The following is a 19,564-nucleotide window of genomic DNA, read 5'->3' as shown; positions in this document are numbered from 1 at the left end:
AGGGGGTATATGTTCCCAGTAAGCAAGTGGTTAAAAGCAGCTGTGGTTGGCTGCTTCATGATACTATATAACACTGCTCTTGCCATGTAATAAAACCCACTGTGGTGAAGGCAACTTGCTTTGCACGGACATAAACTTCGGTAATAAGTGAGATGATTTAATAAAAAAACTGAAAAGACCAAATTCTTTGTCTATACCAGTTGAAGCAATTGATGAAAGTAGCACAAGAAACAAAGTAAATAGAATAATATATATTCATGTGTTCTAACAAAGTAAGTCTATTAGGGAAATTTACTGATTGCAGTAGAGCTCTTGACAGATATATAGTGTGCATTCCAGTAAAAGAATTGGCTGACACTTCAGCAATGTCCTAGATAAATTTACAGAGTGAACTGTGATAGGTTTATGGGATACCTTTTAGTAGAAGTATTGATTGTACCTAGCTGCTTGTATGTATCTTTTAAAGAAGACATCTATAACATTTAAGAAGCTCTGCTCGGTAACTGCTAACAGTAAGTAGGTATCATTTCTAATGATACAAAATATCTGATCTTGGATAAAACTGCTATAATCTTTATATCACAGGGGGAATAAAAATGTATGGTTGAAATTGCAAATATTTCAACCTAACAACACACATTTTGTAAATGGATGGTTAAGGGACAATGTTTATTACAGTGTTCACTTGTAAAATGGTCAGTTGCCGTATCTGAGTTTGGTGATGGTCTAAATGCTAGTGCTTAAATAGTAAATTATACGCTGCGCTTTGGAATATTACACAATAAATGCGTGCTGAAGATTAAAACAAACACATGTAGTATTAATGTGACAGATGTGATATGACCAAAATAAAAACAATAATTGTGTAAATTAAAACATTAATAACAATGTGCTCATGGGCATCCAAGTGCTTTGTAACACAGATATAAGTGCCCGGTGGTATATAGGGAACAACACTAGTCCCACTTTAAATAGCAAAAATGCGATTGTGCAAAAACAAGTCTTTTTATAAGACAATGCTTTGACAGTCCTGTTGAAAAAAGTGCCTATGCGTGGTATCCAGTAATAAGACTGCTGAAATGCTTATAAATCCATACGTCTGAAAATGATTTAAAGGTGTTGCAGATCATGCATTTGTGCTCTCATTCCAGTGACCCCCTAGGTATTAAATGCTCACCTTGGAGCGTGCGACTTAGGCCTCGTACACACGACCGAGTTTCTCAGCAAAAACCAGCAAGAAACCTGCTGTTTTTTTGTTTTTTTGCCAAGGAAACCGGTCGTGTGTACACTTTGACAAGGAAACTGTCGATGATCCCGTCAAGCCAAAAAGAGAGCATGTCTTCTTTTTCCTCAACAGGAATGGGGAAATTTGGCTCGCCAAGATCCTCGACAGCCTAACAAGGAACTCGACAAGCAAAACGATGTGTTTCGCCCGTCGAGTTTCTCGGTCGTGTGTACGAGGCTATAGTGATTATGCTCAGTCAGTACAGGCTTGTGAACCACCCCTGGGTTCTATAATGGTAACAGGATCCTGGGCTTCCCACGCAGTATCTCGGGAATAATGTGGAATAAAAAGCCTTGATAGTGTGATATCGCTTTAAACATTTTATTAAACAAATAAGAACAACCCCCCAGTGGGGTACTCACATGTACCAGGTGCGCTAGTGCACCACTTTGTGTATGGCATGAAATATTACAGTGGCTGGTTTTGGAATGGTGTATGTTTCCTTCTAAGCAGGTAGGCTGGCTGTCGTGTCGTCCTGGCCTCTCCCCTACACGTGTTCGATACAGGTTAAACGTATCTTCATCAGGGGCAATTCCCTGATGAAGAACGGTGTATGTTTTCCTCCTAAGCAGGTAAGGGGCAAGGACGACACGACAGTCAGTCTACCTGCTTAGGAGGAAACCATACACCATTCCAAAACCAGCCACTGTAATATTTCATGCCATACACAAAGAGGGGCTGGAAAGGCGATTAGCTTAATCGCCTTCTTGCAGCCCCTCCCTGTATGCGAGCGCCTGTCCAATCGGACGGCGCCGCGCCGCTCATGCATGCGCAGTGCCGCTTGCGCATGCGCAGTGGGTGCCCGGCCGTGAAGCCGAAAGCTGTCACTGCCGGGTGCCCACACTAGGAATGAAGATGCCGGCCGGCGAGGGGGGGCGAGGAGCGGAGCCCCGGCTGGCGCACCGCTGGAGCCGTGGAGCAGGGAAGTGTCTGTTTATTAAAAGCCAGCAGCTACACTTTTTGTAGCTGCTGACTTTTAATAAACTTAAAAAAAAGTCTGGAACTCCCCTTTAAGAACCAAAATATTGATGTTTTCCAAGGTGTGGTCTGGTTGTGAAAAATTATGTCCCACAGGTATTTAAAAATCATCTTATTTTTGTTCCTTAATGGTGTATCTATGTAAATTCATTCTTCTTTGTAATTTCTGTCCTGTTTCACCAACATAGGATCCTTAGTTGTATTTTTTTGCTGTTGCTTTGGATGAAGTACACAACATTACTAGAGGTACAGCTGTATGATCATGTAATATTGAAGTTCCCTTTGGTGTGTGTGATACCTTTTAATGGATTCATTTGACTGCACAGTTTACAGTGTTTTTTGTTATAGGGCTTGGTTCCTTTATTTGTGACTTTGTAATCAGAATGAAGCATCCTGCTGATTACATTATGTCTGAGGCTGGGTGGTTGTCTGAAAGCCAGCGTTGTTGGAATTTACTTTCAGCATTTCATCTGTTATGATGGGTTGCAAATCTTTGATTTTCTTTCTCATCCCCATTATTGCCGGATTGTATGTTTTTTTTTCCTTTGTATTGGAGGAGATTTTCTCTTTGGGTTTACCTCAGGCAAAAAACATATAGCAAACATTCATGGTGTATGTGCGAATGATTAAGACACTCGCACTATGAATGTTTTATACATAGACCTTATAAAGTCACAAAATGACCTTACAAGCTATTCCTAACTTGCTATTTTTATTTTTTTTTTATAATTAAGCATTGAAAATAAAACTTGCTGTGCTAACTTTTTTCCTTCTTGTATATCATATCAACAAATTACTTTTCTTAGGCCGCGTACACACGGTCGTTCTAAACTGATGAGAATGGTCCGATGGGCCATTTCCATCGGTTCACCGCTGAAGTGGCCTGATGGTCTGATGTGCGTACACACCATCGTTCCAAAAACCGATTGGGTCAGAACGCGGTGACGTAAAACACACAACGTGCTGTATAAAACGAAGTTCAATGCTTCCAAGCATGCGTCGACTTGATTCTGAGCATGCGCAGGTTTTGAACCAATGCTTTCTGTACTAACCATCGGTTTGGACTGATCGGGCAGTGGTCCATCGGTTCGATTTTGAAGCATGTTTTTAAATTTTGGACCGAAGGAAAACAGACCGATGGGCTATACACACGGTCGGGCTGGACCGATGAAACTGAACCTCGGTCCATTCTCATCGGTTTTGTCCGACCATGTGGACGCGGCCTTAGAGATTCACTTGAATGATACTTACCTTTTGTTGATATGCTTTAGTTCCAATTTAATCACAAGCTCATTGTCTATACTAAAGAGTCTTTTTTTTTCTAAGTATATTATAATACAAATATTGATTTCTGTTTTTTTATTCTTGAAAATATCTAAAATACGATATTATGTTTGGTATACTCAGGGCAGCCATCAGGAAATATGGGGCCCCTTACACAGCTTCAGGCATGGGCCCCCTGAAATTGAGAAGCGGGGGGGGGGGGGCTGGTGCGAATTGAGAAGCGTGGGGGGCCCTTTACAAAAAAAAGAAGAAATAAAGAAAAATACATATAAAAAAGTGGGGTAGCCATCCGGGGCCCTGGGGACCTCAGATTTTTATTTTTTTATAAAAATAAATTAGAAAAAAGGGGGGTTGCCATCCGGGACCTCTGGGCCCTTTAATAAAAAAATAAATATATATAAAAAAATAAAATAAACATTTATAAAAAAAAAGGGGGTTGCCATCCAGGACCCTGGGGACCTCTGGGCCCTTTAATAATAAAACAAATAAAATAAACATTTATAAAAAATAAAAAAAGGGGTTTTTCCACATGGGGCCCTGGGGACCTCTGAGCCCTTTAATAAAAAAAAAAAATTATATATATATTTAACCACTTCCATACCAGGTACTTACGCAGCTTCCCGCCCAAACCAATTTTCAGCTTTCAGCACTGTCGCACTTTGAATGGCAATTGCGCGGTCATGCTACACTGTACCCAAACAAAATTGGCGTCCTTTTTTCCCCACAAATAGAGCTTTCTTTTGGTGGTATTTGATCACCTCTGCGATTTTTTTTTTTTGCGCAACAACTAAAAAAAGGCTGAAAATTTGGAAAAAAAATTACGTTTTTATTTTTTTCTGTTAATTTTTTTGTAAATAAGTTTTCTCTTTCAATTACGGGCACTGATATGGCGGCACTAATGGGCACCGATGAGATGGCACTGATGGACATCGATGAGGTAGTACTGACGGGCACAGATGAGGTGGCACTGATTGGCGGCGCTGGTATGCGACACTGATGGGCACACATAGGCGGCACTGATGGGCACACATAGGCGGCACTGATGGGCACACATAGGCGGCACTGATGGGCACACATAGGCGGCACTGATGGGCACACATAGGCGGCACTGATGGGCACTCATGGGCGGCACTGGGCACTCATAGGCGGCACAGATGGGCACTCATGGGCGGCACAGATGGGCACTCATGGGTGGCACAGATGGGCACTGCTAGGTGGGCACTGGGCATGGATGGGCACTGTGGGGTGGCACTGATGGACACTGGGGTGGCGCTGATGGACACTGGGGTGGCGCTGATGGACACTGGGGTGGCAGCACTGATTGTTGCCAGTCAGTGCCCATTTGTGGGCACTGACTGGCATCTTTTTTCTTTATGTTTTTTTTTTTTTTTGACTTTTTTTTTTTTTTTAGCTTTTTATTTTTTTTTGCCCACCCTGGTGCTCCAGGGTGGGCATCCCTGGTGGTCCAGTGTGGCGATCCGAGGGGGGGCTGCGCTGATAAACAATCAGCGCTAACCCCCCCTGTCAGGAGAGCCGCCGATCGGCTATCCTCTACTCGCGTCTGTCAGACGCGAGTGAGGAAGAGCCATCGGCGGCTCTTCCTGTTTACATCGTGATCAGCCGTGGTTGGACACGGCTGATCACGTGGTAAAGAGTCTCCGCCGGAGGCTCTTTACCGAGATCGGAGATGCAGGGTGTCAGACTGACACCCCGCATCACCGATCGCCGCGATGCGCGCCCCCACGGGCATCTAGAACGTCCTGTCAGGATTTCATAACCACTTCCCGGACGTAAATCGGCCATAGGCCGGGCGGGAAGTGGATATATATATATATATATATATATATATATATATATATATATAAAGAAAAAAAAGAAAGAAAATAATATATATTTTTTTTTATTATTAAAAAAAAGGGGGGTTGCCATCCGGGGCCCTGGGGACCTCTGGGCCCTATAATAATAATAATAAATATATATATATATATATATAAATAAAATAAAAAGATATATAAAAAAATACTTATTTTTTTTATAAAAAAAGGGGGGTTGTCATCCTGGGCCCTGGGGATCTCCGGGCCCCCCCCCCGTACCCCTAAAAAAATGGCCCTTTAATAAAAAATAAAATAAAAATATATATTAGAATTTTTTTTTTATATAAAAAAAAGGGGGGTTGCCATCCGGGGCCCTGGGGGCCTTCGGGCCCCTGGGGACCTCTGGACCTCTAAAAAAAATAAAAAAATTGGCCCTTTAATAAAAAATAAAATAAAAATATATTTAAAAAAAATATATATATTTTTTATAAAAAAATAATAAAAAAAGGGGGAGTTTCCATATGGGGCCCTGTGGGCCTCCGGGCCCCTGGGGACCTCCGGACCCCTAAAAAAAAAAAAATCTAAAAAAAAACTAAAAAAAAAAAAAATATTTTTTTTTTTTTTTTAAAGGGGGTTGCCATCCGGGCCCCTTACAGGTGTACTGCCTGTACCCCCCTGATGGCGGCCCTGGGTATACTTATAAATCTCAAAATAAAAAAGGTCCATGTCATTATATGTTATTTGTTCTTAAAAAGAACACTACTAACTCTAAATTGCCAGTAAATAAACACAGGTTATATTAAAAAAGAAATGAATCAGCTGTCAAACTAGATGAACGGTTATTTGTAGCAGGATGGTATCTCATTTTCATTTATAAGGTTGCCTAGGCGAGAGATCAATAGTACAATCCAAGACATATTACTTTTTATTAAAACTATTGATCAAGCATTTTAATGTGAAAAGGGGGTACCTTACTGCTGTAAGATCATGTAGGAAACTGAGCAATGCTTGCTGAATATTTAAATTTCTTCAAGGCACACATGCATCAATCAAAAAATATAAAATTAACAAAATGATGAAAACATCTGATGTGCAAAGTAAGCATAAAATCAAGCAAGACGTCTAACAAAGCTCAATGTAACATTTTACAATTATAAATCATCTTTATAGTATTTTTTATTAGATTCATTAAGCTAAACCCCTTTTAACTAAAACGCCTACATGATTTGCAGCTATGGCATGGTAGAATGATGCATCCTTAAGGTGCATCCTTATAAAGAAACGTTTCACCTGTTCATTACCTTTGTAAGGGCTGCTATCCTTTGTGCCAACTCCGCTTCCACCTCTGGCAGAGTCTCGGCTTTCCTCATTGTTTGCTGTAGTTTTTGTTCAGCCATCTCCAAGCGCTCCTGCAGCTGTCTGTTTTTCTCTTCCATCTATTCATCCCACAAAAAGAAGAAAAACAGTCATAATAAATTACTATTTTGTTATGGTTATTATTATACACATGGTTGTGTAGCATAATGTATTGAACACTTTGTACCCCAAAGCCTTCCCCTTTCCTTTGTCTGTCTTCAGGATTCTCTGACTTCCTTTTTTCTCTTCCATGCCCAAATCTCTGCCTCTAATTTTTCCCTTTTTGCTTGGGCTTCTGTCTTTCCTTTTTCCTCTTCTGTCGCAGACCCTCTGCCTTCCTGTTTCTTTTTTTTCTCCTACTCCAACTTTCTTTGTTACAGCCGCTACCTTCTCTTTTTCTCCTACTGTCACAGAGGATTTTAACCTCCCACCCCCATCCCTTACATCCTATTATCCTTTCCATCCCACAGCCTCAGGCCTCGTACACACGACCGAGTTTCTCGGCAAAAACCAGCAAGAAACTTGCTAGGAGATATTTTTTTGCCGAGGAAACCGGTCGTGTGTACATTTTCGTCGAGGAAACTGTAGAGAAACTCGACGAGCCAAAAAGAGAGCAAGTTCTCTATTTCCTCAATAAGAATGGAGAAACTTGCCTTGTCGAGTTCCTCGACAGCCTAACAAGGAACTCGATGAGGAAAACGATGTGTTTCGCCCGACGAGTTCCTCGGTCGTGTGTACGAGGCTTCAGACTCCCTTTTTACACCTTCCTTCTAACACAGAGCATCTGCCTCCACACTTACCCTTTTTGTCAGAGCCTCTGCCTGTATTTCTCCTTCCATTACATAGCCATTGCCTCCCATTTCCCCCTTTAATTTCCAAAACCTCCCATTTTCCCTTATTTAAGTGCTTTTGCCACGCTTTTCCCCTTACATCCTTATAAGGGTCTTTGCCACCCTTATTCCCCTTGCTTTCTAGATAAAAAGCCTTTTGTGTGCAACAGCCACCCCAGCACCCCCTAATACTCACCTGAGCCCCACCTCTGTCCAGCAATGTCCATGAGTGTCTCAGCCATCCAAGACTCCTGATTTGCTGAGACAAATGTCAGTCAGCCAATCTGGAGAGAGAGGGGTTGGGGCCGGGTCACAGCTCCATGCTTGAATGGACACAGGGAGCTGTGACTCGAATCGGGTGCCCCATAGCAAGCTGCTCTGTGCAAATACACTGCACAGAGGAGGCAAGTATAACATGCTTGTTTTTTTTATTGAAAAAAATTACAAGACTTTACAATCACTTTAACCTTCTTAGCAGTATTCCTGAGTGTGGCTCAGGGTGAATATTCCATACCAAGAGCAGTAACCCCGAGCCACACTTGGGGCTGCATTGCAGTAACCAGGAAAATGTACTTACCTTGTCCCCTGTATCCTGCGATGTCTTCCTGCTGTGTGCGGCGGCTGTGTCTTTCCATTGTACTGTATGCTGGGCTCCATTCCCTGCGAGCGGCGCAACGCACGGGGACGGAGCCCAGCGGGAAATTCAAAAAGTGAAAAAATAGAACACATACAGTACACTGTAATCTTACAGATTACATTACTGTATCAAATAATTTCACCTTCCTTTTGTCCCTAATGCTTTGTCCAGTGCCCTGCATGCAATTTTGTATGATACAAACTGTTCTTTCTGCCTGGAAATTGTCCATAGCAACCAAAAAGCGTCCCTTTACATCAAAAGTGGTTTTATACAGCTAGAAAACAGCGATAGTAAATTAGAATCACTTGCAGAATTGAGCAATAGTGATTTGTGGGGAAATTCGTCATCAAACACTGAAAGTGACGACAGCGACAATTCTACAACTGAGCAAATTTCAGTGTTTTTGAGTTGATTACATTATTGAATACAATTATTTTTGATAATTATTTAGAGTTATTTATTATATTATAATTTATGATTTTGTTTTTCAAACTTTATCATACCGGGATGTCTACTAGACTCTTGTTTGGACAGATTAAAGTGAGTTATTCCTAAGGCCCCGTACACACGGCCGAGGAACTCGACGTGCCAAACACATCGAGTTCCTCGGCGAGTTCAGCCCTGAAGCCGCCGAGGAGCTCGGCGGGCCGAGTTCTCCCATAGAACAACGAGAAAATAGAGAACATGTTCTCTATTTTCTCGACGAGTTCCTCGGCGGCTCCATCGGGCCGAAAGTGTACACACGACAGAGTTTCTCGGCAGAATCCGGCTCTGACTGAGTTTCTCGCTGAATTCTGCCGAGAAACTCTGTCGTGTGTACGGGGCCTCAGAATTCCTAAGAATTACAATATAAAACACCAAATTTCCATGCGAAACAATGTACCACTTTCAGCATCAACAATAAGGATATTATGCTGTAAATAAAATGTTTAGATTGTATTCTATAATTTGTCCCAAATTACACTAAAATAATGTTGGAATGTTGTTTTTCTTAAGTAACACTGAAAAAGAAAATAAAACAAAGCAACACAAAAAAGTGTTAAAAAGAAAATATATAACATTTTCATAGAAAGAAAATAGCCAAGGGGAGGAAAGAGTTGATAAGGGCTGATAAGAGTTAACAAGAAATTAAATAGGAATGCATTTTATTTATTTTATAAGTTTTATTTGTCATATGCAGATCAAGAACATTAAAATGAACAAATAATTCAGAGCTTATTTACTACTATTACCCGCTTATTTTGAAATCATAGGGTGTACATTTTCGATTAGTTTTTAACTAAATGTGCAGATCAAAAGTCACACTTTTGATCTACACATGATTGTAATAGTAAAAACAATATATCACTACATTGTTTAACTGTATTACTTAAAGTGTTATTTCACCCTTACAGAAGAACTAACACTGTACACCCCCTCCCACCTCCTTCCGGTCCCCGCTGTACTTACCTTCAGGGATGCTGAGCTGTCAATTCCCCAAACTGACAGCCCAGCGGTCTGGGGATTTGAAATCCAAGTTCTTCTTCCTCTTCTCTGTGCACCGCCTCCAGGATGGACCAATGTGATTCTGATTGGTCAGCGCCATTACAGAGCATCACTCTGATCTTTCTCTGAGAACAGGAAGAAGAGTGAAGATTTCAAATCCCTGGACCGCTGGACCAGCTGTGTGGGCACTGGTAGCTCAGCATCCACAGAGGTAATTACAAAGGAAACTGAGTTGGGGTGGACAGGTGTATGCTGCATTTACACTTTTTCTGTAAAAGAGGTTGAAAAATGTTGAAAAAAGACACAAGTCCATCTACTTCAACCAAACTGACATTTTACACAGTGGCATACAAAGCAATTGCTTGGCTGACACTTTGAGGCACAGACCAGAATTAGATATGCAGATCAAGATTTATACTTTATCCTTCCAGTCTTGTATGTTTGTTCTGGGTCAACATTTAAAGAAATCAAAGGCACAGAACCAGTATGACAGCCAAGCAACTGACATTTTTTGCACGTCAGCAATAGCAGTCTTCCTATTCCTCTCTGCACAGGTTTCCTTTAAAACTCAATGGGGGAGATTCAGATAGAGATATGACGGCATATCTCCTGATACGCCGTCGTATCTCTGAGATCCGACGGTCGGATCTATGCGGCTGATTCATAGAATCAGGTTCCGCATAGATCTCCCTAAGATCCGACAGGTGTAAGTGACTTACACCGTCGGATCTTAGGCTGCATTCTCCCGCTGGCCACTAGGTGGCGTTTCGTTTTTTACACGCGACGAATATGCAAATGAGGATTTCCGCCGATTCAGAAACGAATGCACGCCCGTTGCTTTTTTTTGTCGTTTGCGTTCGGCTTTTTCCGGCGGATAGTTACCCCTGCTATATGCGGCGTATTCTATGTTAAGTATGGCCGTCGTTCCCGTGCCGAGTTTTGAATTTTTACGTCGTTTGCGTAAGTCGATTCAGTATACGGCCGGACGCAAGTTACGCTCACGCCAAAACTAATGACGTCCTAGCGACGTCATTTGGAGCAATGCACGCTGGGAAATTTAGCCGCCGGCGCATGCTAAAATAGTACACTCCCCCTAGCCGCGGAATTTGAATTCCGCCGGGGGATTTACGATACGCTGCCGCAAGTTTTGAGGTAAGTGCTTTCTGAATACAGCACTAGCCTCTAAAACTTGCGCCGGCGGATCGTAAATCAGATAAATTACGCGTATCTGAATCTACCCCAGTGAGTTCACAGCAGCCCAATGATATATCGCATTCAGCAGAACTTCTGCCATATGCTTGAATTGTCAATCCAGGCTTTGGTTATGATTTCTGTGTTTACCTATATAATATAAGCATCTGATTTCTAAAGATGTGCATATTGTCAGGATAAAAAAAGTGACCCAAATCATGAACTGTATAAATTCAAATCATATTGTCTCAACTATAATCTAAATATTAATATGATAATTAACAGCTTCACTGCAGCCACAATCTTTTCATGTTATTGTAGTTTTCAGGCATTAAAAGTGCAACGTAAAAACAGAAAAGATAAAAAGGCTTTCAGAAGAAAACAAAACACTAATAAGCTAGATGCTAGATCAGTAACTTTGAACGTTATTGATGTTTCAGCACACCTGGGACAATGTTTTCTGTCTACTGGCACAACAAAAGTAATCTGCTATAGTCAAGAAATTATTAGACCAAAAATATGGATCATAATATTACGGACTAAACATGCTACAATAAAACATCAGAAATATCTATTACCTTAAAACTACACATATTTCAGGGCAAAAGTCAACTACATTTATCTTAGTTAATAAATTAAATAATAAAAAAGCAATTCTAGTTTCAAAAATGATGGGATACTATGGACTGAGAATTAACTCACAGCAGACTGACTGAAGAACTGTGATACTGTCACTTTAAGGCCTCATGCACACTGGATGTTTTTAGACGTTTTTTACAGCTGTTGTTTTTGGCTTCAGATGTTTTTTTTCTACAGTCAATAAACTCTCCAGCGTGTATTCCTATGTGTCCATGCACACATAAGCTGTTAGCAACTGTTTTTGGCTGGGGGCATTTCTTGGCTGAGAAACTAGCATGTTCTGAAGCCTTGTACACACGACCGAGGAACTCGACGGGCGAAACACATCGCTTTCCTCGTCGAGTTCCTTGTCAGGCTGTTGAGGAACTCGACAAGGCAAGTTTCTCCATTCCCGTCGAGGAAATAGAGAACTTGCTTTTGTTTTGGCTCATTGAGTTTCTCGACAGTTTCCTCAACGAAAATGTACACACGACCGGTTTCCTCGGCAAAAAATATCTCCCAGCAAGTTTCTTGCTGGTTTTTGCCGAGAAACTCGGTCGTGTGTACGAGGCCTGAGTGTTGTTCAGCTGTAAAAATGTCAAAAGGTGCCTAAAAACCTAGAAAAATTCCAAGAAAAGAGCTCACCAGCGTTTAACGTTTTTGATCCAATTAACAAAAAAGGTTAAAAACCCTAATGATAATTGTTTTTATTGCAAAAACATTGAAAAACGTACTGCAAAGCTACTGGTATGTAACGTTATAATGTAACGTTATTATAACGTCCAGTGTGCATGAAGCCAAAAACCAAAACATCCCTGAAACAATGAGGTTGATTTACTAAAAGCAAATGGACTGTTCACTTTGCAAGGGAATATTCTCCAGAGTTTAAAGGGGTTGTAAAGGTTATTTTTTTATTTTCTAAATAGGTTCCGTTAAGCTAGTGCATTATTGGTTCACTAACATTTTCCTTAGATTTCCCTTCTAAATGTTTATTTTCTTTGTTTTCTTTGTCTGAATTTTTCACTTCCTGTTTCTCCTCAGTAAGCTGTCCTGGCTGACCAGCAGAGCTTGGATGATGAGGACAAGCTTACTGAGGAGAAACAGGAAGTGAGAAATGCAGACAAAGAAAAAAAACATTTAGAAGGGAAATCGAAGGAAAAGGTAAGTGAACCAACAATGCACTAGCTTAAAGGAACCCATTTAAAAAAAAAAAAAAAAAAAACCTTTACAACCCCTTTAACAAATGAGGTGAAGCTCTGCTGACTTTCATCATCCAATCATGTGCAAGAGATACTATTTATTTTGTTTTCCCTGCACGTGATTGGGTTCTTTGCAAAGTAAAATTTCACCTCATTCACTAAGCTATGGGCAACATTCCCTTGTACAGCACAACTTCCCTTGCAAAGTGCACAGCCTATTTGCTTTTAAATTAAAGGGATTGTAAAGGTTTGTTTTTTATTTTCTAAATAGGTTCTTTTAAGCTAGTGCATTGTTGGTTCACTAACTGTTTCCTTCGATTTCCCTTCTAAATGTTTTTTTTTCCTTTGTCTGAATTTCTTACTTCCTGTTTCTCCTCAGGAAGCTTTCCACCATCATCCGAGCTGTTCTGGCTGGGGGTTAGTCAGCCAGAACAGCTTACTGAGGAGGAACAGGAAGTGAGAAATTCAGACAAAGAAAACAAAGAAAAAAACATTTAGAAATCGAAAAAAAAGGTAAGTGAACCAACAATGCACTAGTTTAAAGGAACCTATTTAGAAAATAAAAACGAACCTTTACAACCCCTTAAACCCTAATGAGTTTTCCCGGCATAACATCCATTTTTATGCTATCCCTGTGTTGTCTTTTTCTTTTTTTTTCCTCTCTTATGCCTTATGTTGTTACAGTATTTCTTATCTCAGTTTCGCCCCTTCTTTTTATCCCTAATTCTTTGTCTCTCCCGCTATAAAAGCTTCATACCTTCCAGTTCTCTAACTTCTTTAGCGTGCACACTGAGCTGCGCATTCAGCACAAGACGTCAGTGCTGGTGAGGGAGCTTGCAGAGGTTGTATTGCTGAAGGGGAGGTGGACTTTAGTGCCTTTTTAATGAAGCCTGCGATGTGCTAATTCTTGTCTGTTTGTTTGAATGCAATACGTAGCCATTAAAACTGTCTTAGGACTGATTTTTTTTTACTTTGGGTTATTATTATGTCATCGACAAAAGCAAACAGGGTTGCCAAATTACTGAGAAGGTGAGGGGAATGGTTAATTAGTGTGCTCTCTAAATGCATCGCAATTGTCTGCTTTTATCCCCAAATGGAATTGTGGTCCTTTGACTGAAGCAATCATAGGGAATTAACTGTAGATGGGCAATCGTAGCCGGAAGGTACCTTAGATTTAGCCTCAGTTTAACTGCTGAGGTTATAAAAACCTTAACATGCTGATGCCCAACTATTTTAATAATGATGCAATTCTTTTAAACTTTATATTACAATTTTTGTCTCTGTAATGATTCAAGCTTTTCTGAGTTTGCTTTCAAAAGCAGCATAGCATCAATCAGTGTGACTATTAAATTGGCTTTGGTCTGCATATTGTATATACAAGCTTCTTTTATCTGCATAATCCAAAACACCCAAATTTGTTAAAAAAAATTTAAATCCTAACAAAAACCTGTTTAACAAATTTTTCCAAAAATGTGTCAATTTGAATATTCGAAAATTCGTAAATTCGAAAATTTGTAAATTAAGAAATTCGGAAATTCTAAAATCCTAAAGCCCGAAAATCTGAAAAAATAACTAATAATAACTTAACTTTTACTAACTATTAAATTATAAGTATTGGAATTTCCTTTCAAATTTGTTACAAATACAAATGTATCCGAAGTTACAAATTATCTGAAATAACGAATGCTGTATCAAAACGAATGGAACATAATGAATTAATAATAATAAATACCAAAAATAATAAAATTGTTATTATTATTATTTATTTTATTATTAATTTGTTCCGTTTCATATGTTTAGAGGCAGCAATCGTTATTTCGGATAATTCGTAACTTCGGATAAATTTGTATTCGTTACGTTCACCAACAGCCAAATTTGAAAGGAAAATTCCAATACCTATAATTTAATAGTTAGGTATTATTAGTTAGTTATTCTTTCGGATATTCTTTCTTCTTTTCAGATTTTCTAGTTTTCGAAATTATGCATTTTCGCATTTACGAATTTATGAATTGCGATCATAATGAATGACCCGGAAAAAAAAACAAATGAAACGAAAAACGAACAAATTTATGGCAGTGCACATGACTACCCATTTTCATGACACATCAAATTCTACAGTGACCTAGGCTGGACTCTGGGCAAAAACACAAATGAAATGCAAGCATTAGAGCTGTTTTACCTGTCAAAAAATAAAAAGATTTATATTTCTATTACCCATTTATGAGATTTACCCAACTCTAACAGACTGCACATCCTTGTCTGGCAGGGCAAGATACCTGACTTTTCTCCACTGCAGTTATGTAATACTACTATATCTCGTCCCTGACCCAAGAGTATAACAAAGAAGGAGAAGCAACAGAACGGTAAGCACATTTTTTACCTCTTGTGTTGCTTTTCCTTTTTGCAATCTCAGCTCTACAGGAGATTTCAAGAAACTGATAGAATTTGAAGGCTGGAGGCAATTAAAGTGGTGTACCCAAAAGCAACTATTTATTATATTGCAGCTCACCAATTCTTTTACATGTTGGTTTTATTCGTTTTCTGTTTTAGGCTTTTTTTATTTTATTTTCACCAAGCAATCCTCTCTGTTTGTTGTCCTGCAGATGTAGCATTCAGAGGTTGGAGAAAAGTCATTTAACACTGACAGGGGTGTTTCCAAGGATCAGCTTTTATTAATTTATGTAAAACCTTTATTCCCAAAATGAGCAAAACTGTTTTGCTGTAACTGCTTAAAAAATGTTAATGTCAATTTGTTGGTGTAATTAAATCTGTTAATCACATATCCTGCACTTACGGGTAGCGGGCACGAATGTGCACCGCCGGTGGCTCACTCCCGCTGTGATTATACACAGTGGGAACCAAAGTCTCAATGGGGATCATTCGGTACAGAGGCAGGATGGCAGTCTGTCTATGTAAACGATGCAGATCGCCATTCTGTCAGTAGGGAAGGCATGGATCCTGTGTTCCTGCAAAGCAGGGACATAGATCCATGTTATCCCCCTGGTAAAAACACCTCCCACACTGTACAAAAACACTGGCTAGGCCCACAGTCAACCCTTTGATCACCCCTGATGTTAACCCCATCCCATCCAGTATCATTAGTAAATTGACAGTGCATATGTTTAGCGCTGATTACTTTATTAGTGTCACTGGTTTACTGGTTTCCAAAAAGTGTCAGTTAGTGTCTGATTTGTCTACCACAATATCACACTCCCACTGTAAGTCGCTGATCGCCACCATTACTAGTAATAAATTAATAAATACAAATTCCATAAATATATCCCATAGTTTGTAGACACTATTTTGCGCAAACCAATCCATCACTACCTTCTGTGTATGGCAGTGCAGTGGTGGCTGCTCTGTCTGAGGGCTCCCTTGTTTTGGGTTATGTTTTAAATATCCTGTGCTTCTTGTTCCTTCCCAATATTGGTGGTCTGACACGTATGGGATTGTTTCCCTTGGTCATATTTGGATACGCTCTGCACATGAATATTCCCCCTTTACTTCATCTCATAAATGGCACTGGCCATTTCGATAGAAGCTTGTACCAGCTTGAGGGGTTCCTTCTGATTTTTGAACAGCCGCTCTGCCCTACTTGTTTTTAATTAACTGCTGACATCATGACTATGCGTTGTGCTAAGCTCCTGAGGAATCACTTGGCATGCAACATGCAGAGCGAGCCAAGTTACAGTACACCACAAATCTACAGTACATCAAGCGCTTGAAATCTACTTCACCATATACAGTAAAACCTTGGTTTGAGAGTGTTTTGCAAGACAAGCAACATTTTTAAATAAATTTTACCTTGATATACAAGCAATGTCTTGATATAAGAGTAGCGTCATGTCACAACTGAGTATAAAAGAGAAGACAGGAGCCTCCAAGTGTAGCAATATGGTTACATTTAATGTTGCTACACTTATAGGCGCCTCTCTTCTCGTATATACTCTGTAGCTCCTGCTGGATTTTGCTTCTAATCCCCTTTGTGGATGGACATTTTATGGTTACACAACCTATCACATTGCTATAATCTTTTTAAATGGACTGTAAACTGAAGGACTTATGAATAAATGGTTGTGGAACTAATCATCTGATTTTCCATTATTTCTTATGGGGACATTTGCTTCGATATACAAGTGCTTTGGATTACAAGCATCTTGTTTCCGGAACGAATTATGCTTGCAAACCAAGGTTTTACTTATAATTATTTCAATCTTCTATGAAGTGCAACGGTTTGATGTATGAGTGGCCAATACTTTATAGGCAGTATACATTAGCGTGATTTTAAGCTAAATTGTCTGTTTATTGTATATATTATGTATTAAAGATATTTTCACTTTAACATTGTGTACTAATGTGCCTAAAAAGTCCAAGCTCTATGTTCTGGTATTACTTTCCAATTAAACTAAGGACGTGGCACATGTACTAACTTTGTATCCATAGTATGCCTCTGTGGTGATACAAGCTAGAAAATTCATATCAAGTAACAATTCAACACCAGAAATCAATTATGTACTTGAAAAACATTTATATATTACAGGTAAAGCTGGATAAAATAAAGTATAACAATAAAAGTACAGAACCTGGCGTAATATAGCTTCTTTGTTCGCCAATTCATTTTCTAATTTGTCATTCATATCATGAATGGACGTTGCTTCCCTTTGTGCACTGAGATATCTCTTCTCCAGAGTTGTGATACGCTCTTCCATATCCTCTTTCTGAGCCATAGCCTGAAATAAACAGAGCTATAGTGTAATACAGAATCACACTCACAGCAGGATATTGGATAAGGGGATTACATACACACACACATAGTAGGGTCAACAATAGTTTAACACATGGGGTATTCTGATTATTGTGACTTATTTACACATTTTAAGGATGTTTACTTTACATTCACTAAAAGCTATATTAGCACATTATAGCATTTTTTTTTTTACCCAACGCTGCCAGTTGCTTAAAGGGGTTGTAAAGGAAAAAATGTTTTCCCTAAATAGCTTCCTTTACCTTAGTGCAGTCCTCCTTCACTTACCTCATCCTTCCATTTTGCTTTTAAATGTCCTTATTTCTTCTGATAAATCCTCACTTCCTGTTCTTCTGTCTGTAACTACACACAGTAATGTGAGGCTTTCTCCCTGGTGTGGAGAAAGCCTCTTGAGGGGGGAGGGGGCGAGCAGGCAAGTCAGGACACTCTCTACTTTGCAAATAGAGAAAGGAGCTGTGTGTTAGTGGGCGTCCTGACACTCCTGCTCGCCCCTCCCCCCTCAAGAGGCTTTCTCCACACCAGGGAGAAAGCCTCACATTACTGTGTGGAGTTACAGACAGAAGAACAGGAAGTGAGGATTTCTCAGAAGAAATAAGGACATTTAAAAGCAAAATGGAAGGATGAGGTATGTGAAGGAGGACTGCACTAAGGTAAAGGAAACTATTTAGGGATTTTTTTTTTTTACCTTTACAACCCCTTTAAGACTCATAATTAGTTATTTTAAAGGTTTTTTTTATTTTTAAATAACATATTATACTTGCCTGCTCTGTGCAAGGGTTTTGCACAGAGCAGCCCCAATCCTCCTCCTTTGGGGTTAAGTCTGCTGTGTATAGGACAAGCGCTGCCGCCACTCTTGCCTCAATAATTACACTTTAGGGCAAACAATAAAATGCTCTGAAATTGGCTAAAACTTTATTGTCTTTGTTTATTAGCACCCTTTCATTTTTCTAAGTATTTATTGTCTGAATCGGATCGCATGGATGTTCTCAGTGCAAGAAAAAAAAGGCCCTGCATCTTTTTTGTGCGAAGCCAATGTAAGTTCAGCCATACAAACTGTGCACAGACATCAATGCAGGTTCGGATCACATGCAATGTCTGTGTTTGCAAATGTGAGAACCCAGGCTAAAAATTATAAACAGTTTTTTTTTTGCGGGAATGCAGTTCCGCCACCTCCAGCACTGAATGTATGTTATGGCAATGAGTTGGGCTGTGTTGGAGGGTCTATGAATGCTGGCTGCTGGGGAATCTATTGTTCCTGGAGGGGATCTAGTTTTGAGTGGTGCTCTATTGTTGCTGGGGAGGTGTATTGCTGCTGGCAGGGGATCTATTGTTTATGGGGGGTCAATTGGAGCCGAAAGAAAGGGAAGGAGTCTATTGCTGCTGGAGAGTCTTCTGATACTGGCTGCTGGGGATGATATCTTCTGTTGCTGTTGGGGTGGTATTTTGTTGTGAGAGTCCATTCTTGCTGGGGGGTCTATTGTTTCTGGGCAAATCTATTGTTACTATTGGGGATCTATTTTACTTCTCTCGTTATTAACAAATTCCATTCATATTACTTAGCACCACAAAATGATACTGGTCTCTGTATTCCCTAAAATAGGTGCTACAGGGAGGTGGAACCAAGGAACGGTGCTCAGAGGTGGATAGGGGCAGATACAAGGGCTGACTCAGGAGGGTGGAGTTCCTGCTTATAAATACATGACTTGTGATGCCACACAGGACAGGACAAATTAACACTACCTCCCTGATGTCTCTCTGATATTTTGTATTCATTTCTTCTGTTTTTGTTAGTTCTTTTCGAGCCGACTCTGCTTCTTGCTCAACTTCTCCAACTCGTGCTGACAAGGATGATAATCTGTCCTTCATCTGGGTCATTTCATAATTCTGTTTCTCAAGTAATTCTTGAAGTTCAACCATCTGACTGGCTTCATCATTAGAGTCTATGGAGCCATTTGATAACCTCTGCAGAAAAAAGTAAGAATGCAACAGTTAAAACGTTAACCTACTCATTTCATTCTCATAAACAAGAATATAATTTTCCTTCTAAATTACAAAAGGGGAAATTCCGCAACACCCCCCCCCCCTTCACAATTGGAACTTTATTTATTTTATTGGGGGGGGG

The 19,564-nt window shown here is 39.9% G+C and overlaps 1 protein-coding gene across 12 annotated transcripts in view; it reads right to left on the bottom strand.

The window, feature by feature from the left end:
• Nucleotides 1-19,564, bottom strand: part of PPFIA2 (PTPRF interacting protein alpha 2) — a 480,721-nt gene that overhangs the window by 156,816 nt on the left and 304,341 nt on the right. For 7 of the 12 annotated variants that reach the window (XM_040344191.1, XM_040344192.1, XM_040344198.1 and 4 more), the window contains 3 exons: nt 19,180-19,404; nt 17,261-17,407; nt 6,663-6,797 (listed from right to left, as the gene is read on the bottom strand). In XM_040344191.1, the coding sequence (XP_040200125.1) occupies nt 6,663-6,797; nt 17,261-17,407; nt 19,180-19,404 (507 nt within the window). The remainder of the gene's footprint in view (nt 1-6,662; nt 6,798-17,260; nt 17,408-19,179; nt 19,405-19,564) is intronic. The other 5 variants (XM_040344193.1, XM_040344196.1, XM_040344190.1 and 2 more) reach the window with 1 other exon arrangement.

Source organism: Rana temporaria, chromosome 3 (genome assembly GCF_905171775.1).
Source record: "Rana temporaria chromosome 3, aRanTem1.1, whole genome shotgun sequence".
Taxonomy (NCBI): Eukaryota; Metazoa; Chordata; class Amphibia; order Anura; family Ranidae; genus Rana; species Rana temporaria.
This window is presented reverse-complemented; position numbering and strand designations above follow the sequence as displayed.